Here is a 27152-nt window from a genome sequence, read left to right as displayed (position 1 = left end):
ATCACCGGTCGGGATGCATCGAATGTTCGCCCACCGAAATTAATTGGCTGAAAATAGCAAATAAAGCACTTTCGGTGTCAGTCAAAAGACTGAATACATTTCACCGAGCAATCACGTTGACATGTTGCCAGTGTGGAAGCATTTTAAAGTGTCTGAGAAAGATGCAAAGATCGCCGTTTGCAGGCACTGTTCTGCTGAATTGTCTCCCAGCACATCCACACCATCTGTGGCTGACTTCTTAGAAAAGGCAACAAACGGTCTGACCGGTCTGAGTGTTTCTGTCACTCGTTTCTGAGAAGGCGATTAAGCTAGTCTCTCCAAATCCTGTGGGAAACACTGAGTAAAAAGCACATTCGGCAATTATTTTCATTATATTCGGTCTATTTTAACGACACGACGCAACAACAGACCTAGCAGGTTCAGCAGCTTTAAAAATGGGACAGCGTTCAGTAAAGTAGGACTAGCTAAATGAACAGTCGAGGTTTGTTGAGTGAACTGGTTCATCTGTACTGATCCTTACCGGGTGTTGCGGAGCGTCATTGAGTGTTTTAAAGACCTGAGCCACCTTCCCTCTGGCCCGGAGGTGCATCCTGAAGCTGGGCATGGCACAGCGTGTAGCCAGGCTGATCACACTGGAGACACAGACACAAATGGCATCAGCATATGGTGCAAAGAATTGCTAGATATTTATATGTTTATGCACAGCAGCAGTGCATGGGGAGGGTGCGCTTCATTCCCTCCATGGGGCGCGCCAGCGGGTTCTTACCTAAGGCAGCGTGTGTTGAGAGGTTGTCCACTCTTCAGACCAGTAGCCAGATACTCAAAGTCATCAGTAAACTCCTGGTTCTCTCCAAACTCCACCACGTCATTGAAGTGCTTCACATGCTGGACGACCGTATACAGCTGGAAAACACGGGGGCGAGGATAAATTAGCAATTGTTTTCTTATTATATTGACTTTAACTAGTAGAGTGTGACAGGGAATGGAGGAGAAGGGATGACATGTAACTACAGACAGATCGTTTTGAAGCCTCGAGTTTGGAGCTGGGGAGGGATATACATTGCTACGCTTGTCAGGTCAGATCACCGTGGTAGCGACTTGTCAATCACAAGGTAGCCCCGCCCTAAAGCCTCCCCTGCATCCTGGTGTCTGTTCCTCTAAATGGGACCATAACTTACTAAATGAACATCATGCTGTGTTGAAGAAGACTTAAAACTAGCGACTGAGACCATAAACTCATCAGGAAAGTGTTTACTGAGGGAATAAATCAGCTGAGAAGTAGCCTCATTTTGTCCCAGACTTCTGTAAAATAACTTCCTTTTTCAACCAGTGGAGTCGCCCCCTGCTGGCAGGTTTAAGATTAGGGATGTTTACACAGTAATGAATAAAAGAACAATTAAACACTGCACGCAAGGCTAAATTTAAGACCTCGCCCACCAGGACTGGGACATCAAAAGACAGACAGGCGCCACATGCCTCTAAGTGTTTAGACAATGGCAGCAGTTGAAAAGAAAAAAAAAAACATTTTAAGAAGACATTTTAGTTACTATATATTCCTGCATATGCATTTATATATAGTGGATTCATTCAGGTTTAGGATATAAGAAAAATGTCCATGTACCTCCTTGTGCTCTTTGCGGCATTTGAGTGCGGTGACAGTGTCCTGGTAGAGATCTGTAGGGAGGGTGACACACTTTGTGACCTTGGGAGGAGGGGGAGGAGCCTTAAAAACACCTTCATCCTTCTGAGCATCAGAGGGCTCCTTACTGGATCCTCCCGCTGAGACTGGCACCTGGTATGATGGAGGAGATGTCATGTGAAATGGGGAAACAACACCTGGATCCTAAATTATTTTTGTGCAACCGACCAAACTTGTCCGTAACAAAAGGGTTCTGAAAACTGTATTATCAAATAATTTTTATCATGATGGATTTGAAGCTGTGACTGTGAAAAGGACGTGGTGATTTTTACTTTTGTAGCCATCATTAAATTACTTTAGGCTGAGCCTTATCGTGTGTGCGGGCGTGTACACTTACAGGAGCTGTCTGTGATCGTGAGAAGTAAGATGGTGGGGGCTCCTCTTCACTCTCCAACGTCCAGTGTCTGGCGTTGTACACAGCTTTGGTAGGAGACTGTAACATGAACACACAGAAAAGCCAGATACATCATCACCGACACTGGAAGCGCAAATATACCCTGAACAAAATTATAATCCCAACACTTTTGTTTTTGCCCCCATTCATCATGAGCTGAACTCAAAGATCTAAGACTTTCTCTATGTACACAAAAGGCTTATTTCTTGCAAATATTGTTCACAAATCTGTCAGAATCTGTGTTTGTAATAATCCATCCACCTCACAGGTGGGTGTGCCTTAGGCTGGCCACAATAAAAGGCCACTCCAAAATGTGCAGTTCCATCACACAGCACAACGCCACAGATGTCGCAAGATGACGCATTGGTAGGTCATTAAATAGTTTATGAAAAGTCGATTTTGGCTCTCTGCTTTGAGTTCTCTGCCATCTAGGCCGTTACACTAATGAGCCATTCTCTTCTAATCACTTTTTACATACTACTGTGAAGCATACTTGATTCAGTTTTATTCAGACGTGTATTTTATTCCACTGCAGCTTCTTAATCTTTAACATTTTTACTATTTAATCTGAAGTCAAATACACTTGTTCCCCAGTGAATGAGAAGTCTTCAATGTACAATCAATATAGAATTTAGATCAATTATGAAATGATCTCCCGCAAAGTTAAATAAAACTTGAATATATAATGTTACATAATGGTAAGATTATTACATTTTCAGACTCTTTCAAACTAAAAAAATCAAATGATATTTAGTTAATCAACTATAACATTGAATAGAAGACTAAGGAAATTATTTACATTTGAGATGTTGAAGCTGTTTGATTGCACTCTCTTGTGTGGTCCCCACATAAAGGTTCAAAACTAAAAACTAACTCTTGATGAACTTGGCTAGAATGGGGAACAAAGGGAACAAAGAAAAAACAAAAAACAACAGACGGCGTTGCAGATAAAAACAGAATTGCAGAGGAAAAAAAGGAGATGAAACACAGGAGTGAAGGAGAAAGAGAGAGGGGTGGAAAGTGAAAACAGGATAACTGGATGTGGATTCAACTGGTGAGAGTCGGCCAGCACTGATCAAACAGCAGGATGCACACGCACACACCCCCACGCCACCTTCTACCCTCATCCTGCCATCCTTGGCTCGTCTCCGGCCCTCTTTATATATTTTTGCCAAACCTGTGGTTGGTGGTTGCCGGGGCATTCATAATGAAAAACAAAAGAGGGAAGGGCAGGACAGAGAGAAGAGAGAGAATTGGCTGTGGAGCAGAGCACTGAGGGAGGTGAGGGGGGATTTTGCACCACAGGGTTAATATGCAGAGACAAAAGAGGAGTTTGGAAATGAGCTTTGCTTTGCTGGAACACCAACACACCGAATTAAAGCCTCCTATAGTAATCTGAATGACACAGACGGACACCTACCCCACCCGCCCCGCCCACCTGCCGCTAAGCAGCATGGGAGGGATGAGAGTGAAGGAGGAAGATGGGCGAGCGCAGCCGTGTTCCTGCTATGGCCAAAAAATAAATAAATAAAAGACATACACAACACAACTGCCTTCTCTGTGTGTCGACGACACGCTTGGGCATGGGTAGTGAAATGAGTTTAATCTATAATTCAGTAATGTCTTCGGCGGCTATGGTCGAGTTTTCTAAACTCTCTGAAGATGCTACAATGGTCTTTATAACAGAAAGCCTGCATTACAAACTGGGGGTGCAACGGCAACTGGACTTTGAGTATCTTTACCCAAGTCCAGTTGATTTTAACCTCCCTTGGAAAACCATGACCTGGACGACTGAGAACATTCACAGACATCTTGCTAAGCATTTTGGTGGTTGTGGAGTTTGGTGGGCATTGTGCAAAAAAGAGAGGAAAACATATCGGCCCATAAAAGTGATACAGACTGGATTTTGTGTAATCATTAACATGAGATCTTGAATAGGCCAATATTTGTTCGGTCATTATTGGGTAAGTCAACACAACTGTAAAATTGCCCGTCTGGTGGGATCCAGACAGGTGCAAATTTCCCCTGGTTGTGCTGAAATGGATCACAAAACACACGGTCTGGATCGATCTGTGGTTTTGAGCAGATCATTGTCAGATCGGCGAAAGAGTTGGGGTTAAATTAATTTGAAAATGCACCACTTTGGCTCTGATGTAGCTGTGTCGGAGGGAAGGCAGCAGATATTACTGAAGCGGGAATAAAGATCACAATCATATCCTCTTTTTTTTTGTGTCCAAGTTACACCACTGAAAATGCCCGACGCCTCAGCCTGCAGGGTTTCACTCAGTGGAGGCGAAAGCAACGGGTTTAAAAAATAAAATAAAATCAGTCCTCCGCCACTAAACCAATCACTGTTCAACAGAGCATGCGCCTGTCTTTAGGTATTTATTCATTTAAAAAGTAACAGCGGCATACTGTGATGGCTAAACTTTGTAATCAATCCGTGGTTCACATGCACCACTTGTTGTCAGAGATAACACGGGTTATATCAAACCTCCTTAACATCCAAAAACACAGAGCAACACGCAGCGCACTGAAAACGTTCAAATTCCAAAAGCTGGCAGTGAATTGAAAAGTTAAAAGATGCCCGAGTTAGATTTACAAATATGATGGACAGATGAACAATGAACAGAACGTTCTAAAAAAAAAAAAAAAAAAAAAACACTAGGTACATCAGTGAAAAGAGCCTCACTGCAGCACCAGAGAGGGTCACACTGTTATGGCTGTAATAACTGCTGGTCCCATAAAAAGACATTCCCCAAATAAACCCGACACCATCTCCTAAATGTGGATGAGTCAGTCTACGAGCTGTCATTATGGAAACATCTAATATCTCCCAGCGTCCTTGGCGTAATAACCTACCAGCACTACGGCTATGCTGATGCCGCCAACACACCGTTTAGTGTAATTGAGACAGAGGTTTGACAACTTCTCCGTAAGCCGGTCACTTCCAAGGGCTTTTCTAATGAGCTCTACTCGGCTCTCACTCTCAATTATGTTAACGGAAGATGGAGTGAGAGAGCCAGAACGTACAGTGTAGAAAGAGAGAGAGAAAGGAAGTAGAATATTAGAACACGGACGGAGGAGGGAAAATATATAGACGAAGTGGTCAAGAGGATGTGATGGAGACAGAGAGGAGAGCAGATTATCAACCAGGCGGGAGGAAAGTTATTGTGAGAGTCAGAGCATGAAACTGGAGAACAAGAGAGAATGAGGGAGTACATTAAGTACATTATTACGCTCCCATGGGCGATGTGTCTGCTAATACTCTTACAGCTGGGCTGCAATGAGCAGACGCAGAGGAAATTAACTTTACATGCCGCACTTCAGAAGTTCCCTGCAGGAGCTGAGAAAGAACTTCTCAACAAAAGTTCTCTCTGCCTCTGCTGAAGCTTCTGACGACGCAACCAGACAGCATGAAACACAGTTCACATACAGTAGTGCTAAATAAGACTAAATCTTATCTATACTGTTGTTCTGGTTTAGTAGTTAGTGCATTTTTAAAACACCTTTCCGTGTGACTTCTAGGTTGGATATACTGACTTTCCGCTGATGAAAGGAGCGCGCACTCGTCTGTGAGAAGGCGATTAAGCTAGCCGCAACAAAATTTGGAGTGAAGCCTTTCCGGTAAATGAAGCGGTCCAGAGCGAGCTGACAGGCAGGTTAGAGACTTTATCCTGTCAGTTTGTCTCTTTAGTATGAAGAGAGGCTGTGAAGTCTTCATGTTACGCCGTACAAGAACCACATACAACATTATTTATCAAACTGGGTCGGATCGGATGGATTTAGCGCGAGGAGGAAACATGTGACAACATCCAGTTTTCAAAATAAGGCGTCTGTACAGGATGGAAATAAGATTAAGTGGATTCGCAGAAAGTATAAAACATATTACATGTGTCCATTAAAAGGAAATGGACACATGTAATTTACTAAGCTCACACTATTTTTTTTGGTTGCTACACAACTTATTATCTACAATTATAGGAAGTAACTAGAAGCTGCATGTCACTGGTGTTGTGCACAAACTGTACATCCTGAGTTTAATTATATTTCAGAGTCTGACAACTGGTTTTTAGGAAATTAAAGGATGGTGGTGACTATGGGGGAGCAGAGGTTAGTAAAGCAAACTAGTCCTTTTAAGCTAATGAGGAGATGTTTCTTTTGGATTTAATGTACAAATGAAATGCTTGCTAATTGTACAGAAGGGAATAAATTAAGACACAAAAAGTAAACATGAATAATCTTATCTATAATGATTCTGAGGTCATATTAACATTCTCCCTGCCGTTATAAGGCTTAGGATGCGTGACCCAAAACAGCTTGGGTGCTGTGCCATGAATGTAAAATAAAAAAACTAACTAAATTACTTTTCCTCCCCAGTGGACTTCTTTATCAAGTTTAGTCGTTGAGCTTTTTGGGGGTTGTTTATTTTTTAGCAGCTCTAGCTTTCCAACTACTTGTTCACAGATATGGTAATAAAGGCTCAAATGATGCAGCAGCAGTGCTGCTGTGCCCATGCACACGCACACAACAGCACTGCTGCGAGAAGCTGAATTTCAGAGACATGTATTAGTGTGTATTTCACTTCACCTCGACTGCTACAACTCCATCCTAGAGGAAACACTGATTCTTATTATTACATTTCCTCTTGAAGCCTGAACGATTCTCCAACAGTTTCTACACTGAGCATTATTTTGTCCTGTATCGTGTTTATCGAGCGTACCCACACGACTGACACGGCATCTTTTTTTCTGCACCAGGTCTTCTTCATCTGCACCTGCAACTCAGCTTGAATCTCTTTATGCAAAAATGATGACTCGACTTCCTCCGTTAGGAACGAACCCACACAAAGGACACATGCACCTGTTGACAGATGGTGACTCGGGGGGTTTACTTACTTTTGGTGAATTAAAGATGTGTGCTACAAATGACAGCCTGTTTGAAAGAATTCAAAATATACCAACACACTAATTATAGGTTAGAGATTCATATTGTAAGTTTGATAATATTTTTGGCTGATACAAGCCCTACATTTGGTGGTTACTTGATGTTATGAAAACCCTCTAAACCAAAGAGTAAGAAAAATATAATATGCATATGTAATACAGACGCCAAAGGCAGTGACTCGTGTCTAAATTACTAGCTAATCTTGTTTTCCATCGATGAAACTAATTTAAATTAAGAAATGAATCTTGCTAATTACAACAATCATGCATAACGTTTCCCTAACAAAGTTAATAAATGCTGCAAACTAAAAAGAACACATTTAACAAGCAGCTGTGATGAAGGGAAGCCTCGCAGAGGAAACTACAAAAAAACTGCACTGAGATCTAATTAACAACCCTCCCCAAGCATAGCAAGAGTCAAATCACATTATCAGTTCAATACAAGTTTTTCACCTGATGTAAAGCTTTAATTGCAGCGAGATTCATGCAAGAACTGAAATGCAGCCTCAAGAAGGAAACGCAGGCAATTCATAAATGGTAAATATGAGTGACGTAGGACTTGCATTTCTGGATTGGATTCTGGTCTGGATTGATGACATTGGTCAGGCCCCTACAATAAAAAGGCTCCTATGAAATCAACAGTCTGATATCCAGTCAGCCCAGTCTGAGAGCCGGGAGTGACGGACCATTAGCACGCTGGCAAATAAAAGAGAAGCAGTTCAGAGATGTTCAAAGACGACTCAGTCTCTGCCATGAAAAACCAGAGCCGACTGCTCTGCCCACACACACACACAAACACACTCAGTGCTGAGTCACACTGGGCGTAGGTGGACTGGTCCCCACAGGTACATGCAAATCTCTTCCTGAAATGTAACGAGGGAGGGTTTAACACCGTTGAAATATTTCACATACACAGTATTGTGACCTAGATGTGCTTCTATACCATTTCCTGTTTGTTTGAACTGTATAAAAGTCACAAGTGAAATGCAGCTGATTCTGAGACTCATGATGCTTCAGTTAGATGCGAATCCCAAGACCCACTTCTTAAATCCAGTTTAGCTGTAGCACTTTGTTCATTTCCATCCACTAAATAAACTAAACCCAGAGGATTTTACTGCATGTTTCTTAAACTGGAGGAAACAGTACCTTTGTCTAGGCGCACTTTCAGTTGTGGATTTATTAGGTGCTTTGGTGAGTATTTTTGAGCAACTTTTCATGGGATTCATCAATAATAAGAAAAATATTAAACACATTGAGTCTTATCCTTCATTTTAATGATAACATTTGACAATATTCAGCTGAGTAAGGATAATCTAACAAGTGGTATTTCATAGCAGTGTTAAAAACAATCCCAGGCTCAGAGGGTGCGGCGTGAAATACCAGTCATGCATGCAGTGTGAACCTTCATGTGACGGCAGTGATGTGGGGAAACATGTTAGTGTCTGACCTTCTTGTGTGCGCTGAAGATCCTCCGGAAGGAATCTGGGTTCTTCTCGGCCAGTTTGCCCTGAGGCGGCCTGGGAGCCCTGGCCACTACTCTGAGGCCCTCCTCTGAGAAGTCCAGGACGTCTGCAGACAAAACATACAGTCGCCATCACTAAAACTTCACAGTCAGTCAAGATTACTGGTCCCATTTCTCTAAACAAAATTAGAAGAACAGTTCTATGTGTGCACAATTAGGGCAACTAAAAACTAAAGATTAGCTGGTGATTAGATCCTTAATGTAGATAATATCATTGTTATTTTGAAATGGAAATAATGATAATAAGTAACAGACATTCAGTCCAGATATATTTTGACTTTGTTCAGCTGACAGACAATCTTTTACCGGCTGACTGGCTGCTGAGGTTGAGCTCAGATAAGACAAAGGATGAGACATGGTTTGTAATGTTTGTACAGCATTATGCCCTGTGTGTGTGGGAGGACGGGTTCATGGTGTATGCTGGTAAAAACAAAGTACAGCATGTTATTGATGGTGTGGGTGCGCTGTGTTTCTGTCAACATTAAAGCACCTAATGACCTTCAGCGTTCTCTAGAAGTGCAGCATAGTTAGACTAGTAGCCCTGTTACACAAACAAAACCTGTTCAAAAGTTACATTATCCAGCAAAGCACAAAGATTTTCCATTGTAAGGGAGTGGGTTTGTTTTAACCTGCTCGTATCCTGCTTTCCTGCCTCTGAGAGTTTTTCTTGTTCTCCTTGGCGGTCGGTCTTGTTTGGCTCATCGGACTCTCCAGCCTCTCGAAGGGATCCGGCGGTTCGGCGGTCGGCGTGTCTTCCACGGTAACCAGCGGGGTTGCCTTGTTGACGGCAGTCTTCTTGGCCCTCCTCTCTTTAGAGCCGCCGTCGTCGTCGTCATCGTCGTCTTCTTCTGCGCTGTCGCTCATGTCATCGAAGCCGAAATATTTGATCTTGTAATTGGATTGGCCGTCGGTGTTGTCTCCGCCGTCCTCTTGATGGGCGTCTGCATCGTCGAAACCGAACAGTTCCAGCTTACTGTCCTTCTTTGACTTGGTCTGGCTCACCCTGAGGCGAGGACAAGCACACATTAGGAAAAACATGGTTTTATATCCTGCAGTCATGGCAGTGAACCTGATTTATGAATTTCAAAACTTAGAATACATTTTTATAAATGATGCACTGTGGTGGCATCCTGCTGTGAGCCTTTACACTTGTAAAGTACATTTCCAAGTTTCCAACTTCAGGCTTCGGTACAATCTGTTTGACCTGCCAAATTTTAATTAACACATTCACAACATTCCTCCGCGTTGAGGAAACTGTTCATGTCAACCCAGGTAAGAAAAGCCAAGTTTCAAAAAATCCAGAGAGATATTCTTACTTTGATGTGCGACTTTGGCAGTTTCCCCCAAATGAAATTGCTGTGCATGTATTGTCCTCAAGCGAACATTCATGGAGATTTGAAAGCTAAAATGAGCCAAAAGGAAACACTGCTTTCACCTGAGAGATGAAAATGTGTAAAAGATGTAAAATGATGTGTGAATGATAAACTGTGCCTGTCTGGGACCTTTATACAAAACCTGTTCAAGCCATTTGCTTTATTAATTTTTCCCTTTAGATCAAGTTTCTCAGTGAAACCACTAAGAATTTATTTGGAGAGAAGTTCTGAAATCAGACAGCAAGGAACCTTAAACGTCCTTTGCCTACTTGAAAAAGCCGGGTGTGATCAATCGGATTCCTTTGCTCAGAGAAAGATGTAATGATGTTTGGTAAAGGAGAAATATTCTGGATGTTTTGTGCATCATTTATTTAATGTTTTTGGAAACTCCAGTAGAAGTGGGAGAAGTTCTGTGCCTTTATGAACCTACTATACAAAAAGAAAAAACCACAGTTCAAATTTAAATTATTATAAAAAGGCCTAAAAGACCGATTAAAGGTCCGGTCACAGATTTGTGGAGTCGTGTGTGAATCACTTTCACTCAACAAAAAACTAAAATTTATGTTATCTGAACCATTAACGGTTAGTAGCTGTACTGGAGCTTTCAATCATAATCGTCAGTACAGATTCAGAATAGTTTATGTACAGGTCTTATGACAACAAAAGTGGCGTTTATTTGAACCTCAACCTTCATCAGCTATAGGCTATTGATAAAGCTGATGAGGTCGCATAGCAGGACTTTTGTTTGATTGATGTTGCCCTCCGATGGACGTGTCTCACATCCAGAAGTTCGGATACTTTTATTTGTTATTTGACAATATTAAAACGAAAAAATTAATTCCCCAAAGCCTTTCAGGCCACCTTGTGTTGATCTACCTTGTGATCGGTTGCTCCGTCTTCTTCCGCTGCCACCCCGCATCTCCCAGCTCAGTCGTACTGCCAGACCCAGCACTACTGCTGCCACTAGAAGGAGCTGCATCAGTACTAAACTCCTCCACTCCTCGGTCCTGGATGGTGACGTTACACATCGACACGGAAGAGGGGTGCAGCACCGTGTAGTCCCTCGTCCTGCCCCGCCCCCTCCCACCACTTGTCTTATTACTGCCGTCAGATGTAGATTTGGGAAGATCTGCGCCAAAAACAGCGTTGGCAGAGCCGCTGGAGTCCGAGGATTTGCCAGAGCCCTGTTTGTTAGGCCTCCTGTAAGTCCGACAGTTAGAGTTTCTTATAAGCGACGAGGAGGAGGATGTCTGGGAGTAGCCGGACGTCTCGACAAGGAAGTCCGAGTCACCCCCGAGGTCCTCGCTGTCGCTGGGGCTTTGGAGCTGTGGAGGAGAGGGGGGCTTCTCATGCCGGACTCGCCCTAGGTCATAGCTGTCCACAGTGACGCCCACTGTAGCCCAAGACAGTGTGGGGGCGGGGTTGCGGGGTTCTTGGCTGGGCGAGGGCGGACGAAGACCCATGATGGTATCCCAAGAGTCGTAAGTGGACTTCAGGGTGGTGGTCTGCGCCAGAGGCTGCTTATCGCTCTCAGAGGCGTTTTGATACCACGAGTAACTGTGCCGGTTCTCTGCCAACAAGGAACTCTGCTGGGGCTTGGCTGTGGAAAAAGCAAACCAGATTCAGAATCAGTACTTTCAAATATCCAAACTGGCATCAAGGTTTAAGTAAAACTTTTAAAACCTCAGTTCTAGTTCATTAGCAGGTCGGTACCAAATGTCTCCCATGAGACAACATACTCAATTAGAACAAAGTTATTCTTTAAGTCTTTCCTAATTAAAATCAACTTTAATTAATTTAACTCTTCAGTTTTGTCAAACATGAATACACGTAGGCAGCAGGCATCTCCCAAAAGCTGAACAGCCTGTTGCAGATATTCGCTGTGACACTCACTCGTAGTGCAAAAGTTGGGCCCTGTAGCCTAGATAACAATGTCACTACTACTACTAGAGCAAAATCTTTTTTTTTTTGTTTGTGGTTATATAAATATAACTTATGGTGCTGTTAGATTGCTTTTCGACGCCCCGTTAATACAGGAGCGGGCCCCCTGTAATGTTTGGATAATAAAATTGTGTGAAATGATTACATCTCTATTTTTTTCTGTACATTTTGACTTTTGGACTGAACAAGGCTCTACGGTTATTTGAAATGTTCCTACGCAGCCACCACTGGAATCTAATTCTACTAACTGTAAATGCTGTGCAGCATTCGAATGTCGACATTATGACTCTTGGAAACTGCTAATAACTTACATGATGCCTACCCATTTGCCTTCCTAAAATGGACCACAATGGAAATAAGCCGTCTGGCTTTATTGTGTTTTTATCCTTGATGGCATCTGTAGCTGGGGCATCTCTTGCTGGAGGCGCCACTTTAACATTTACAAAAAAATCAATCAATGAAACTTCGAAATATTCAGTACAGCCCTATGAATTATTATGCAATAAACGGTTCACATATTAGAGCATCACATCACAGTTCAGTAATTTAGAAAAAACGGCCTAATAACTGGCCTCTGAAACGACAACAATACGAACTCTAAAAAGGGAATTTTAAGGATTTTAAAAGGGATTTACATACACAGGTTTACAGACTCAGCCATTACCAGACTATATCCAGATTATATTTACAGGTATTTTAAATCCACAAGACAAGCAATTTATTTTAATTATCAATTCATCTGTATATCAACCCAAAGTTGATTAGTTAACAAAGATATAAAAACCAGAGAATGTTGACTGACTAACCAATTAATCAAACTGTTTCAGCGCTAATGTCAACAATCAGTGGCGCTCCAGTACCGTGTTCTCTGAACTTACTGGCATAGTAACTGATCAGAACAAACAGAAGGACAATTTAGTAATTAAAAAGTTAGAGGGGGGAAAAAGGCATTAGGTTAATGTGCACAATTATCATGGGTGCTGGAAAATTTGTTGCAAACTTATTTAATTTTTTCACAGTGTGTTTGCAGAGACTTTAAGGAAGGCATCTTAACTTTTATAGCACAACGACAATTCAAAGCGCTTTACCTCCAGGGAGGCAAACATCTGTCTATAATTTTCTAACCTACAAAGTTTTCCAATCTTTTCACACTTTTTAAACAATCTAAATGTATTTATACTAAAACAGTTGTGAGTTGCAACTTACAGAATACCATCTGGTACAACAATGAAACAACGCCGTGCCCACACTTGAGCTTCTGACTAACCTCACATGTTTCTCTGTAGAAGAATGGTGTTCATAATGATTGCACCATTTCAAAAAGTACCTCTACACACTGAAAACAGGTCTCTCACACACACACACACACCCCCCACCCACACACACACACACACACCCCCACCCACCCACCCCCACCCCCACACCACCAAGCAGCTGGAACTGCGACAGAGCTTCACGTCAAATATTCATTTTGCCAATTGGTTTTATTTCTTCAAGAAAATCAAAAGGGTCTAGACCCACTTGCTATGAGAACATGCACGCTCTGGTTATTAGCAGCCTGTGGCCATTTCTGCCTTCCCCGATAATAAACGGGTGACAATGCCGGACTCGGTACTCTGAGCAAACACAGGAAATTGCTTCACAGTGTAACATCAAAGAATATCTGTATCTGCTCTATAAAAAAAAAAAAGAAAAAGAAAAAAAGAGCTGTGGTTCTTTGGAAGGCTGTGGTTTAGGAGAAAAAGCGTCGCAAGAAGGAGACCCATTTTGTTACTTCACTCTGACGAGCGAAAAATAAAAAACTCACAACTGATAAAACATTTAGAGAATGAGTGAGGGCATTCCCAAAGTATCAGCAACAGTCCTGGTCTTTAAAAGAAAAGAGGATTTGACTTGATTTGCTGAGAAGGTATGAGACCTTTAAGTGCTTTGTGCGCACCTGAGCTTTTACAAAATTAGCTGTTAGAAATTTTGCAAGGATGGCGAAGCCCAACTATGAACCTCTAGGTGAAAGAGGCTTTTGGAGTTTCCCCATTATCCCGGTTGTATTTGCACATAGAGAAATACAGAAACTCTGTATTTTGAGAAACCAATAAGCCGTTTTTTAAAATAATGTGCTACGTTGGCACTATTGCAAAATGTGCCGGTGATTTAGAGGTTAGACTTTCAGTTCTTCTTCAGATTGTTCACATAGCACATATCCAGTTAACATCAAGGCATGTCTGCTGGAAAATTAGCTGCACTGCTCATGACAACTAGAAAAGATTCATCCAAGCGACACAATCATCATTAAATAGCGATTTAAAGCTTTTAGAAAATCCAATCCAACAGTATCATATTCAAATAATTCAATAAACTTAATTCACCCTTCACTTTAAATGGTCAGATAGATAAGAGCCTGGATGGGTTAGGGTTTCACCTTAAGTACCTGTAAAGATGGCATTTTGGGTGCCTGGCTTTGCAAACAGTATGATGTCAGCGTGTGTCAGGAGTGTGAGAGTATAGGGGTAAACACCTACCAAGCACCAACCATTGGTACAGTAATCAGGTTGAGAAATCAGTAACTCCCTCATCAGAGCATCAACATGTTCAAGCTCTGCTAACCACTGTAGTCTGACCCGATAACCACAGTGTGCTTATGCAACGGTGTTTTTCATGATCAGCTACTCGGCCTACTTATTTTAATTTGATTGATTGATTGTTGTTTTGATAAATGACCTGAGCCCAAAGTCTTAACGCTGCCACATGCTTCAACTAAATACTGATCATGCAACAGTCACAAAATGACTGGGTGTAGTGTTTCAAACAGTTAAACCTGTTAAATAGAAACAGTTTTTCAGCAACCTTTATATTTAGCCTAAACAAGGCCTAAGTTGTAAAGCAATTTGTATTTGTTTTACAGCTGAATTTATCTCCATCAAAAACTACAGCAGCCGGGGGTGTTAGCTGCAGCAGCTAGGAGGGAAGGGAGAGCCTGTGGCGGAAAAACCTAAGAAGTGTCCAAGAAAAGTTTCTTATGCGCCAGATAAAAAAGAAACTCTGCGTTCAGAGGAAGAATTACAGTTGGAAGAAAGAAAGCGATGGACGGAGAGGACAAACCATTGGTGCAGCTTTTCCTGAGAGAAGGGAAGGGACCGAGGGCAAACTCGATGTGGTGATCCTGCTCTTGAACAGGTTTGTATGTATAGAATATTTGGAGTTGGCTTTGTTTTGGGTTCACCCCCCTCCTCATACATCGTAAGTTCATGTCAACAGTGTTACTCACTGCCGAGACGGGTGAGAAACGTTCCACACTGCAGGTTTTAATACAGGAGGAGACCATTTAATGACAGATTAAATGGTCTGTTACCTATGTGGGTCAGTCTGTAAGTGCTGTTACTGGAAAGTCAGACAGAAATTGGACAGCCCTCTTCATATCTATCAGGAGAACAACAGTGACGTTCAAAGCATTTCTAAACGAGCAGCAGTATGAGCAGCACCTAAGAAATCTCACTGAGACTGTGAAAAAGCAACTGTTCTCACCCAGTGTGGCTCTGCTCACATGGCTCCCTGTCTCTGCTGGCTTCTGTTTATTTTGCATTTCTCTCTCACTCACAATACTGTGTCATGTTAGTTACAGTGCTTTAAAAGGGAGGACAAGGAGGTGTTTTTTTAAAGCTGGATTACGAGGGGCAAACCATTATTCATTAATGCAGAACACGGTGAACAAAATCAATATGATTAAATCTTCATGGGCAATGTCAACACAGATTCAGACGCATCTAAACAAAACTCACATTGGCCCACAGGCTGCAAGGATTCAATGTACGATGATTTATATGCAAAGTCTGAAAAATAAACTCACTGTTAGGGTTGGGTATCGTTTAATATTTTCCAATACCAGTACCCTTAAAGTGATAAAAAAATACCAATAGAGTACTTCATTCGATACCTTGCATTAAACGCCACCTGTTAAAGCCGTAGTAGTTTATTGGTAGCCTATTATTATTTTTATTGTTGTTATGGACAAGCAAGGTGATCCGTTTTATTTTATTGGTGCAAATAACTGTTACATAAAAAGTATTGGTAAATTGCATCAGATCCTCCTCATCCTGATTGGTCATCCTCCTGGGTAGTATTACACGGGCAAGACTACAGCAGCAATTTTTATTATATTTGAATGAGAGAGGAGGAGTGAAATAGTTTAGTGACCAAATACGTGGGAAACAAGTGATGTGAACAGCAAATTTAAAAAAATGTACAGAGATGTGTTAAATGATACCAGAAGATGAAACCAACGGAAAGCCGAGCTTGCGGTGATAAACTGCATCAGTGACGAACATGTCAGACGCAGCCGAAGGTGAGCGGCTATTAAAATGCTTTTTTTTATATATATATATATATAAAAATACAGTTTATGGTGCAGGCACATCAGGAAAAAAAAAAAAAGGTGCGCTCTTCTCTTTCTTTCGGTGTGTTGCTTGCGTGTGTGGTTGCAAGCAAAACTAAAGTATCGAATGAAGTACTGGTTTGACTGGAGACGTTTTGATTCTACTCGATACTGGGCTGTTTCAGTAGCGACCCTACTCACTGCTCAATAAAAATATTGCTCTTAGTTATCTATGTACATTTTGTGGATTGATGAAAGACTGACAGAGGGGGATATTGTATATCTTTAGCCAGGCTGATTAAATAAAGGTTAAATGAAATTGCTGCTGTCACACCTTTAAAATATGTTATATATAATTATAATATGGACGGCATCAATAGCTTAAATGTGTTATTTCCTGATATTTACAGGTAAGTGACTCAGTAATCTTAAATACAAACACCAATGTGAAAGAAGCCAGCTCTACAATATTGGTGTATTTTAGAGTTATTTGGTCAGGGATTAGGTCATATTTACTGAGTCAACATCGCCAGCCAGAGTAAGCAGATAACACTGCTGTTGGTGGCAGCTGAACTTCGGTGTCGCTCTGGCTTCTCTTCAATATGGCTCAGTGTCCTGACACAGTGGAAACGTCACTCTGAGCCCAAGTGCTCACTGAGGCACAGCTTGATGTTCAGAGTCAGTTGGAGTGATCGCGTCTCTGGCAGGTGGCCAGCAGCGGTCACGGAAATCTGATGGCAAGTCAAGCTGAACGCGACGACACTGACAGCGGACGGCTGTGAGAGGAGGAACAATAAAACTGATTTCTGCGATGATCTTCAGGCCAGAGAAAAAAAAAAAGAAAAAAACAACAGTCCTGGAAACCACAAGCATCTCTTGGTTTTTCTTGAGGCTTAAATAATTGTACACAAAGCAAAACACGGGACATTAGTCCTTCAGACTTGTGGAGTGTGCTGCGACGACTGCCCACTGCTGTAATATCACTCAGTGAAAACTGTAGATGTTTTGAGGCCTTTAGCTTCGAAGGGCCTCAAAAGGGCACCAATGCAAAGTCACACCGGAGGATTTAGTTTTATAGAGGTCACGGAGTTTGTCATCTGAAGGACCAGAATATAGTTTAGCATCTGTGAGCCAACTCATTTCATCGCAAGTTTAACAGGATTTTTGCTTTGTGCTTTGTGTGGTTAACATGAGCCTCAGGGTGCCAGAAAAAACAGCCACGGTATCTGTCCAACAAAGCTAGTTTCCAACCCCTTTTTAAGGAAAATCAGGACTCAGACTGGCTAGATGTGTTTCCATTTTGACTGGGAAAAAAAAGTTAGGAGAGGCTAAACTTTTTTACAACTGACAGAAGCCATTCAGAGTCGACATTTAGTCAACAGATTCAGCGGAACTTTGTACTTCGGCCATTACATCAAAAGCAAAGTGTGGAACATTCAAAGAATCAAATTTCAGCCCATTCAGCGACCACACAGTCGAACAAGAATATTTCATATTGCGGTCTCTAATGCCATAAATAAATAAAAAGTTATTGTTTCCTAAAGGATATCCTGGTTATTATGTGCTTAAAGCAGCAATCGATAGGTTGCTGTTCTAAAACGGACTATTGACTTTGCTTAGTCTTCCACTGTTTTATATAAATTGAGTATCTTTGAGGTTTTTTTTTTTACTGTCCGTATTAAATTATTAGTACTGCTAAGAAATCTGGTAACCTCTTTTGGGCATCTATCACTGTTTTGACATTTTACAGATTAGCAATTAAATTAGAGCTGGGGTGGGCCATTTATTTCAGGCAGTTTTGTTATATTTGTTGAAATACTCTCTACATGCCATCAGCGATCAATATATCAAATGCTCTGACACAAAATCCTGTTTCTTTGGCAGGATTGTAATAAGCAGGGCCAATCAACCAATTGGCAGCCTACCTGGCTGTGCGCTTGCTGGGTATGAAAGTGTGTTTTGGGGGAAGTAGCTTTCGAGTGAAGCTGAACGGAAGGGGGTGAGATTTTTACATTTGGACACTTTCAAAATCTTGCCGCATGTTTGCTAGTTTGTCCAACACCATCTACCCGAGCTTTATTTAATAGATTAAATAAATAAGTCCTGGTCCAGATGTACTACCCAAGCTTAAAGGTTTCAAAGTCTGTGTATTACCTATGCTAGCACTGCTGTTGAAGAACCGAGCTGTGTCCTCCATCACGCTGGGCTGGTTCCTGTCGTTGACCAGCAATGATGCCCCTCGAGCGGACGCCAAAGCGTGGGATCCTCCCTGGAGGCTGGACCTGCTCCCCGTGTCCAGAGAAATGCCCGGCCTTTCAGCTTGGGGAGGCTCTGCTGAGGCTGGCTTGGCGGGTGACGACTTGCTGCCACTGCGAGATGACACCGGCTTGGATTCCTCATCGCTGTCAAATCCAAACGGATCCTCCAAGCCATCTCCGGATGGACGGGGCCTCTTGTACACTTCCAGGACAGAGTCGTTCTTGGGAGCGCCGATGCGCTTGGAGCCCACCTTGGCCTTGTAGGTGGTGTCACCCCATTTGGTACTAAGGGTGCCTCTCTTAGTGGACAGAACCTCGTCAAACTTGGACATGCCCTCTCCTCCCTTGCGGCTGTAGGTTTTACCGAATCTGGATGTCATTGTTGCATCTGGGTCATATTCTCTGAAACAAGAGAAGCAGAAAGAACCGAACACAATTTACACGTTTATAAGAACATCTTGACTCCCAGTCATTTCCCCCTCAAGATCTATATATTGGGTTTTTATTTAAGATTACAAACTGAACAGCATTAGCCAGTGTCAGTCAAGTTCACTGCTTAATTGATGAACTACTTGCAGAATCATGGACTTAATAAACTCCACAGGAGATCAGTGTCCTGCTTCTGTTCGCAAACAAACAACAAATTCGGCTTGTTTTTTTTCTTGATTTCATCTCATTTCATTTATAAGTCAGTTTAATAGAAGAAGCGCAGCTAGGTGTGCGAATTACTAGTCAACAGCTTGCGTTCTTCTCAGCCAGCTGGTTTGTCAAACAAGGCTAACATTAGCTTTCCAGCCGAGCTAATGGCGCTAACTTACTCCTATCAGCACTGGGATGATGCTAGCAGAAGAATTCATGGGAACACAACAAACCCCCCACTGGATTAGACAATCGTTAATTACGAGATGCCTGTTACGTACAAATATAACACGTTTACTCAAGTTACTGTTAACGTTAGCTCGAGTTTTAGCCGTTAGCATTGGCATAAAGATCAACAGAGGACCCGTCACTCCAGTAAACTGCTAGCCTGAAGCTAACGGCTAACAATAACTACAACCTGACATCGTGTCGTGCCGCAACCTACAAATACAAATACAGACCAGATTATATCGGTAAACGAACATTGTCTGTTATCAGTATTTCCACTTACTTGGTGAGCTAAAGGGCAGATCCGCACAAAACACACTCCAGCCCCGCAAACGGCCGTTGAACTCGCACAGGACACCGGGCCTGCTTCCCCTGATCCAAGCTGCTCAGTATAAACAAGGCCCAAGTGACGCCGTTAACGGCAAATTAGCGGGGTTGAAACACAACGTGGAGAACCGCAGACACACACGGCTGAGAAAAGATTCAGTTTATAGCTTGATACAACGATATCGACTCCGATTTTCAAGCTAAATCGCACTCGATTGTTTCCTCCGGCTTGCGACGAAGGCTTCCATTGGACTCCCCCGCTACGTCAAGTTAACCGGAGAGAGCAGAACGTGACCGGATACAGGTAGTCGACCTTTTAAAATAAAAGCACACATTGAACATACGGAGAGAGCATTCTGGCTGAAGCCTAAAGGCCTTAACTAGTATTGACATGTTATATATAAAATGGCATTTGCAAATGTGTGTTTGATACAGACCCCTTCATCTACATATGAGCTAATATATAAAGTCCATACATTGTTTTGCTCTGTTTTGGCAGGTTGTAATGTTTTTGCCTTATTTTGTTTTATAAAATCATGTCCGGATGTGTTTATGATAGTAATTCCAGCTTCACACTGGTGGCTTCATCAATCTTTTCATTACAAATGTCGCGTTCAGGTGCTCCCATTAAACTCGTAAAAAGTTCCATTTCAAATGACTGACAGCAAATGCGGCATAAATGATATGCAGTACGTTAGTCACTTGCCTTCAGTTTATATAAACAAACTTGATTTTAAAGGAAATAAATGTACAAACAAAATTTTAAGGAGCATACTCACTTCTACACTCTCCATTAGAAAGAAAAGAAATTATTAATTGATTTTCCTAAATAGATTGTATTTAGAATTAGTAGAATTGGAGACCTGACTCTCACCGAAAGCTAAAGAAACTCAATAAATTACATTTATCCTTGTAATTGCACATATTCGTTGTTATTATTGTTCAGTATCTTTTATACAAATCCTACCCCCCTGTAATATGTTTGCACAACACAAACCCAGAGTAATGCACATTTAAATATCTGCCACATTGTTGTTTCTCTACAATTAGTTCTATTTTTCTTTTATAACTTGCATCTATATATTTTTACATTTATTTATGTAAATTGTATGTTTGTCTACATGAAGCACCTCAGCAAATTCTTCATAAGTGTAAAATACTACTTGGCAATAAAGCTCTTTCTGATTTTTCATTACTGATAATGAGTTTCTGAGACGAAGATAAAACACTGATAAAAACAATTGTTTGTTCTGTGACTTCGCATATCCATCATATGAAAGGGACAAGCGCCCAAATTAGAATATTAGGATATTAAATTTAGAGTTATAATGCAGGACCAAAAAAGGGAAATGTTGTATAATTGCTTGATTATTATGGCTTAACGAGTTATTGACAGACGTAGATTTACTAACACCCAATTTTTGTTCTTAATCGTCATGAATTGACTAATTTTAAAAAGCATTGCATTGTATACAAACCAAACATGCCTTGGTTATTTTTAAACAAATTAATAAATAAAACCTTTAACTGAGTTACAGTGTAAATTGTGCGTTATTTCTTTGCTGAAAATATAAAACTTTATACACCATAAAATGAACATGATAAAAAAAGAAGGTAGTAGGGAGGGTTGTTGAAAAATCAATGTTCCAACCTTTATCAGGCTTCACATTATCAATAGGCAACAACATCAAACAAGGGAGATCAAACAACAACCAGTCCAAGTATACGGTGCACCTGTACTGTAACAAGGTTAAGGCACAGGCAATACTGACAGGTGTTTCTAATATTTTGTCCATCTCAGTTATATCAAGGAACAAAAACATGTTTTAGCTGGATCTACTTAAAAATTGGGCAATTGAGTTTGAATTCCACTTTGTCTGTGAGAGCTGCTGCTAGTCCATCTTTCCTGTCCATTGTATACACATGTCTCCTGACCAGTTCATTTCAATGGAAACAAGAAGACACAAAGCACTGTGGGGAGATTTTATTCCAGACTTCAGATGTTAGTCTGTGTTTACTGCCGGCCAGGTAGGAACTTTTCAGTGTGAAGTTTGCATGTTCTGCACATGTTCTATGAATGTTGCATGCTAGATTTTCATTTTCAATTTCTCATGTAACCCATTTCTATACATATTACATAGTATGAACAGCCAGGAATCCTGTTTCTAATGTTCTTTCTCATATGTATCCTCACACACGTAATGCATAACTGTTAAATTTAAAGTTAAGAAACTGTAGAAGTGAACATGAAATGATACGCAGTCACTATCTGTCAGGATTCAGATGAGCGCAAACAGGAGAGAGCCCAAACACAAGACACTAGAGAATCAACGTCAAATTCAGGGATTTTAATCCAAACAAAACAAGTAATAAAGCTTAGAGGTTGCCTAGACTAGTAAATCCAAAATGATTGAAACGGTAGTTCCAACAACAGACAGAACATACATCACACTACACAGGACAATGACCGGACAGAGACTGAACAGAAACAGCAAACATTTAACACTAGGGACTAAGGAGCAGGCAGGAGCAACACAGGTGACAGGGATCAGGACTAACGAGACAGGCAGAGGGACAGCAGGGGAAAACTGAGAGTCAGGCATGCAGAGGGATTACTGGGGGAACAGACAGAACACATGTTACAAAATACCAGACAAGGATCTATCCCATACAAACAGAACCCCATGTAAACAGACAAACACCGACCGACTATAACACAGGGATCATAACAGGAACTAAGGCAGGCACAGATCAAAACCAAACTAAACAGGAAACAGACTGAACAGCACTAAAGGCACAGAGTAGACTACAAACTAACAGGGAAAACAGACTGAAACAAGAAACACACACCAGACTGACACAGTCTATCATTGTCTTGTCCTCTAACTGATCTCTGAACTTCCCACGGTTACAGAGACCTTTACCGGCGATATCTTCAGAGGGAATGTATTCCTGGTGCAAAGGTACGGGCACAATTTCTCTGTGAAAGTGTGTGTGAAGGTGTGTAAGTGAGTGTTAGAATCAGGATCAGAAAAGGACAGCTCTCCTTTGTCCCAGTCCAGATGAACTCTGATCCTCTGGAGCTTCTGTCTGACTGGGAGGTCAGTGTATTTATCTGTTGGGGAGTACGCTCTGTATCCAACATCACTGAAGTCTACACTCCACACTGTAGAGCCCACAAATCCCTGCCTACAAATGGACTCTGTTAACACCCCCAGCTCCCAGTCTTTGTTGTCTCCAACCTCAACATCCCAGCTGTGAGTCCCTGAGGTAAATCCTGAGCCCAGGACAGAATCCCAGTACTCAAACCTCTCTGGGTTTTCGGGAAGCTGCTGTCTCTTTCCATGTTTGACACTGGTCAGATCTTCAGACAGAATGAGTTCTGGATTGGCAGTGTTTGGATCCAGAATCACAGGACTGTAAGAGACTACGTCCTTCATCTTATTCCAGATGTTGAAGGTCAGGTTGCCCAGGTGTTTGGCCACGTCTATCAGAGCTCCTGAGGGCAGCTGTGGATCATCGAGTAGGGGGCACTGCTGGACTCTTTTAACTGCAGCCTTGTAGTTCTTCAGGAATGATATGTCGTCAGATTTCAGATCCTTCCCTGTGGCTCTGACTGTGTCCGAAAGAGCTGCTATATTTCTGCTCAGACCTTCAAACTTCTCCTCCATCATCTGTCTCTTCTGCTCCTCTTCCTCCCACAGTGCAGCCATCCTGGCCTCCTCTTCCTCTTGTAGAAACTTGTGAAGCTTCAGAAAAGCTTCCTTAATCTGCCTCTCTGTGTGTCGGGCCTGGACCCTGATGTGTTCTGCTGTTTGATTAAAGTTCACTTTAACTTCCTCAAACACCTTTAACTTGTCCTGGAAGGGTTTCAGGGATTTCTGGAGCTGCTCTCTTTGATCCTGTGCGGCCTCCTCGATGGGCCTGAAGCTGTGGTCAGTGTGTATTTTCGCATCTCGACAGACGACACACACTGGCTGCTGATGGTCCAGACAAAACAGTTTGAGTTTCTCAGAGTGCAGACAACAGAGCGCCACAGACCCCAATGAGGTTCCTTGACCTCTCTGTCGCAAAAACGACTCGCACACATTCTTTAACGCCAAGTTGCGAGGTGGATTACTCCACTGAGATTCTGTTCGACAAACTGGACACTGTAGGATATGTTTCCCTCTCCACCAGCTCTGCAGACAGGCTTTACAGAAGCTGTGGCTACATGACAGGAGGACAGGATCTTTAAAGATGTCATGGCAGGCCGGACAGCAGAAATCCTCCTCTGAGGTAGTAGCCATTGTCCTCTGAGTGACGCTGAAAACACAGAAAGGCAGACAGGAGATGGTGCTACTCCTTCCTCCGAGAAACTTCCTTCAAAGTTACTTTCAGTTCTAGCTGGGATTTTTTAAAACTCTTATTCCGTGTGTGGAGTCAGCTGCTGGTGTGAGTGGTAGTATTCCAGTCCCAGCACTCCCACCTGAAGCTCTCCTTTGTCGGTGGATGTCTGATGTTGGTCCGAAGGGGAATGTTGTTGTGGATTTCTGTCTTTCTTGTCAGGAAGGAGGTTTAACAAGCCCTGGGCTGTTTCCTTGTTTGTCTGCCTTGAGTCACACAAAAGGTGGAGCTCTTAAGGATCACAGCACCTGTCTCACATTGCACTTTTTGAATTGCAGGTGCACACACAGTCTACTATACGTTTTTTGGTAGTTACATTTTGGAGGGAAACAAAGTGAATCTTGAGTCCTGCGTGAAGTTAGGTTGAGGTAACAACATCACCTTGGTTAAATTTAGAAAAAACACACGGTTTTGGCTTAAAAACAGGGTAAACAGGTTCTGTCTCATTCCTCAAGTCAATGTGGACTTTTTAAAATACTTAACCAAAGCTCTTTCCCTAACCACGGCCAAGTGCAAAGTTCAACCATGCTATCTTTACAAGCAGATATTGTATTGCTAAATGAAACATTTTACAAGGTACAAGGTAACTTTATTATTATGTGACTAACAAAATGTGTTTGTTGTTGCAAATAAGTATAATTTCCAGGAAACATGGTTGCATATAAGTATGATTAGCCCCATCTTGTCTCTTCTTGTAAAACTTAAATATATTTTAAATTATATTTAAATATAAATACACCTACTTGCATGTTCCATTTTACTGTACATAACTTTAATTACTGAAGCTAAACACACAAATTTCACTGTGTCTCTGAGGTGTATTCAAATAAAACCAATGTGCACATTCGGCCAGAAGTCAGTCAGAGCGCAGAGAGAAACTCAGAGTCATGCTGTCATACAAAATGCTATAAAACCTGAGAATTAAATACAGAGTTACATCTGGCTTCATGATCAATTGATCCACTTCTGACCGCTCTCGCTCTCTGTCTATGAATACTAAGAGATTCTGCATGATTTTGCATCTTAAATTTCTCATGCTACTATTTCTATACATATTATGTAGTATGAACAGTCCAGAAACACACAGTCTTGTATCTCACATACTGTTATATTACAAGTTGAGAAACTGTAGAAATGGAATTTACATGATACGTAATCTAATCTATACATCTAATCTCAATAATCCAGATCTATAACCGAACCCGCAGGCTGGCTGTGACCTCTCTGTGTGGAGTTTGCATGTTGTCGGCGTGTCTGTGCACTCTGGCTGCCTCCCACAGTCCAAAGACGTGCAGGTTAATAGGTCAGTTGGTTACTCTAAATTGCCCATGTGAGCATGAATGGTCATCTGTCTCTATGTGTCAGCCCTGTGATGAACTGGTGACCTGTCTAGGGTGTACCCCGCCTCTCGCCAAATGTAAACTGGGATAATAGATAATGGATGGATGGATGGATGGATGGATAAGTAGATCTATTCATAAACATACTAATGGCCTATATGTGTCACTGTACTGTGGCAGTAATTGCAGGTACCTTGTACACTCTAGCTGGCTGGATCGAACTCTCTGGATCTGTCTGACCATGTTTGCCTGACGTCTTTGGTTAAGTTTGAGTCAGTGGGACACTCCCTCAAGTGTTCACGTGTGATAGATCCAACCCTTCTCCCATTGCCTTAATCTGGGCTGAAAATTACATTGTTGCTGTATTATAGATTAATAACATATTAACAGTCAAACCTCTTTCCTACCACAAACACTAGTACAACATAAATCCCAAATAAAAAGTAGAAAGTTATGTAGTTTTTTAGCTGCAGACGCCTCAGCATCCTGATTTCCCTCTTTCGTGTGCACAATAGCTCTAACTGTTCAAAATGAAGCTAAGATGCATCAGTACAAAGGAAAATTAAATTACTGAAAGGATCTACAGCCACATCACAACACACATTTTCAGCCAAAGTGGTTTTCTCATGTAGTAAAAGTATTGATCCTCAAATTGTCCAACTCTGTGTTGTAACACATTCATTACAAAACGAAAAAAGACTTTTTACTGTTTTTGTGGACAAATGTGTCTCCATCTCCCTGTTTTTGAGGCGAGATGGGGAAATGATTTGCCACAGGGCCTGAAATGATCCCAGTGCTTGTTGACACGATGGTTGTCTGTTTCTTCAGGGCAGTCAGGTCATCCTGGCATCAAGCCTTCCTTCTTCAAACCTCAAAAACCTGTTACTGCGGAGCTCTGAGCCTGACTGAAATCCCTGCGTGGCATGCTGCGGTCCCTGTGCCAGCACCAGCCTTCCTGCCAGCCCATACACTGATGTTACTGTAACACGAAGGGTTCAATATTCTGACAATAAAGAACAGATCTGAGTGTTTCGCAAGAACGCAAAAGCACCCTGAGCAGGGGTTGGTTGTTGAGAGCCTGGCAGAGCTTCTTGGTGGCACCTGCAGTGTTCAGGGATCATACAGTTTTGAAGAATAGACTGGCACAGGGGCTGGCATTGGTGCTGGCAGTGCCTTCTTTAAAAACAATTAGGCCTCTGACATTCAGCAGACAGCAGCTGTATGATGAACTCTGGCAAAGACAGAGAAGAGGGAAGCCAAAAGACTTACCACCCCAATCAACTCACTTGGATCAGAGAGTGGGGGGGGGACCCAAAATAAAAACAAGATGATCCTTCAGGGCTCCTTAATCGTTTGATGTGGCTGGTGAGGAACAAAATAACATCATCTGCGTACAAAAGAAACTTGTGAATGTTACTGGCTGTCGTGACACCGTGTATATTTGCATATTTGCATTCTCCCATATAGAAGGAAGGACTACTAGAACAAATACAAGAGGGGTAGTCCTATGGACCTAAACACTATTTTATGTAGATGTCATGGCGGTTAATTAGGCAATCATTGTGCAACAGTCTATAAGGGCTAGGCTACTGCAAAAACAGCCCAGTCTCTTTAAAGGCAGATTTACATTCAACATTTAGTGACAATGTAAGAAGTATTATGTATTTTACATAGTGAAGTGGAAGGTTTTTCCAACTGAGTGTGGGCTGATATAGTTGAAGGGAAGACTA

General features: G+C 41.9%; 2 protein-coding genes across 2 annotated transcripts in view; both read right to left on the bottom strand.

Annotated features, from left to right (window-relative positions):
* Positions 1-19980, bottom strand: part of LOC119915530 (wings apart-like protein homolog) — a 33939-nt gene extending 13959 nt beyond the window's left edge. The window contains exons 1-9 of the mRNA XM_038735087.1: positions 19653-19980; positions 18399-18904; positions 10811-11534; positions 9191-9564; positions 8487-8608; positions 2037-2132; positions 1622-1792; positions 767-903; positions 521-632 (exon numbers count right to left, since the gene is read on the bottom strand). Of these exons, the coding sequence (XP_038591015.1) occupies positions 521-632; positions 767-903; positions 1622-1792; positions 2037-2132; positions 8487-8608; positions 9191-9564; positions 10811-11534; positions 18399-18882 (2220 nt within the window). The 5' untranslated portion in view covers positions 18883-18904; positions 19653-19980. The remainder of the gene's footprint in view (positions 1-520; positions 633-766; positions 904-1621; positions 1793-2036; positions 2133-8486; positions 8609-9190; positions 9565-10810; positions 11535-18398; positions 18905-19652) is intronic.
* A 2049-nt stretch (positions 19981-22029) lies between these two features.
* Positions 22030-24392, bottom strand: LOC119915461 (tripartite motif-containing protein 35-like). The gene has a single exon (XM_038734995.1). The coding sequence runs from the start codon at positions 23983-23985 to the stop codon at positions 22579-22581; it is 1407 nt and encodes a 468-aa protein (XP_038590923.1). The 5' UTR covers positions 23986-24392; the 3' UTR covers positions 22030-22578.
* Between the last annotated feature and the right edge of the window lie 2760 nt (positions 24393-27152).

The sequence above is a fragment of the Micropterus salmoides genome, unplaced genomic scaffold (genome assembly GCF_014851395.1).
Source record: "Micropterus salmoides isolate LMB-PRFRI ecotype aquatic unplaced genomic scaffold, ASM1485139v1 Ms_hic_scaffold_21, whole genome shotgun sequence".
NCBI classification, from domain to species: domain Eukaryota; kingdom Metazoa; phylum Chordata; class Actinopteri; order Centrarchiformes; family Centrarchidae; genus Micropterus; species Micropterus salmoides.
The sequence above is the reverse complement of the archived record's forward strand: the minus strand, read 5'-3'. Positions and strand labels throughout refer to the sequence as shown.

Bases quoted from the DNA above. Each gene is read 5' to 3' on its own strand.
- LOC119915461 (XM_038734995.1), bottom strand. From the start codon at position 23,985: ATGGCTACTACCTCAGAGGAGGATTTCTGCTGTCCGGCCTGCCATGAC.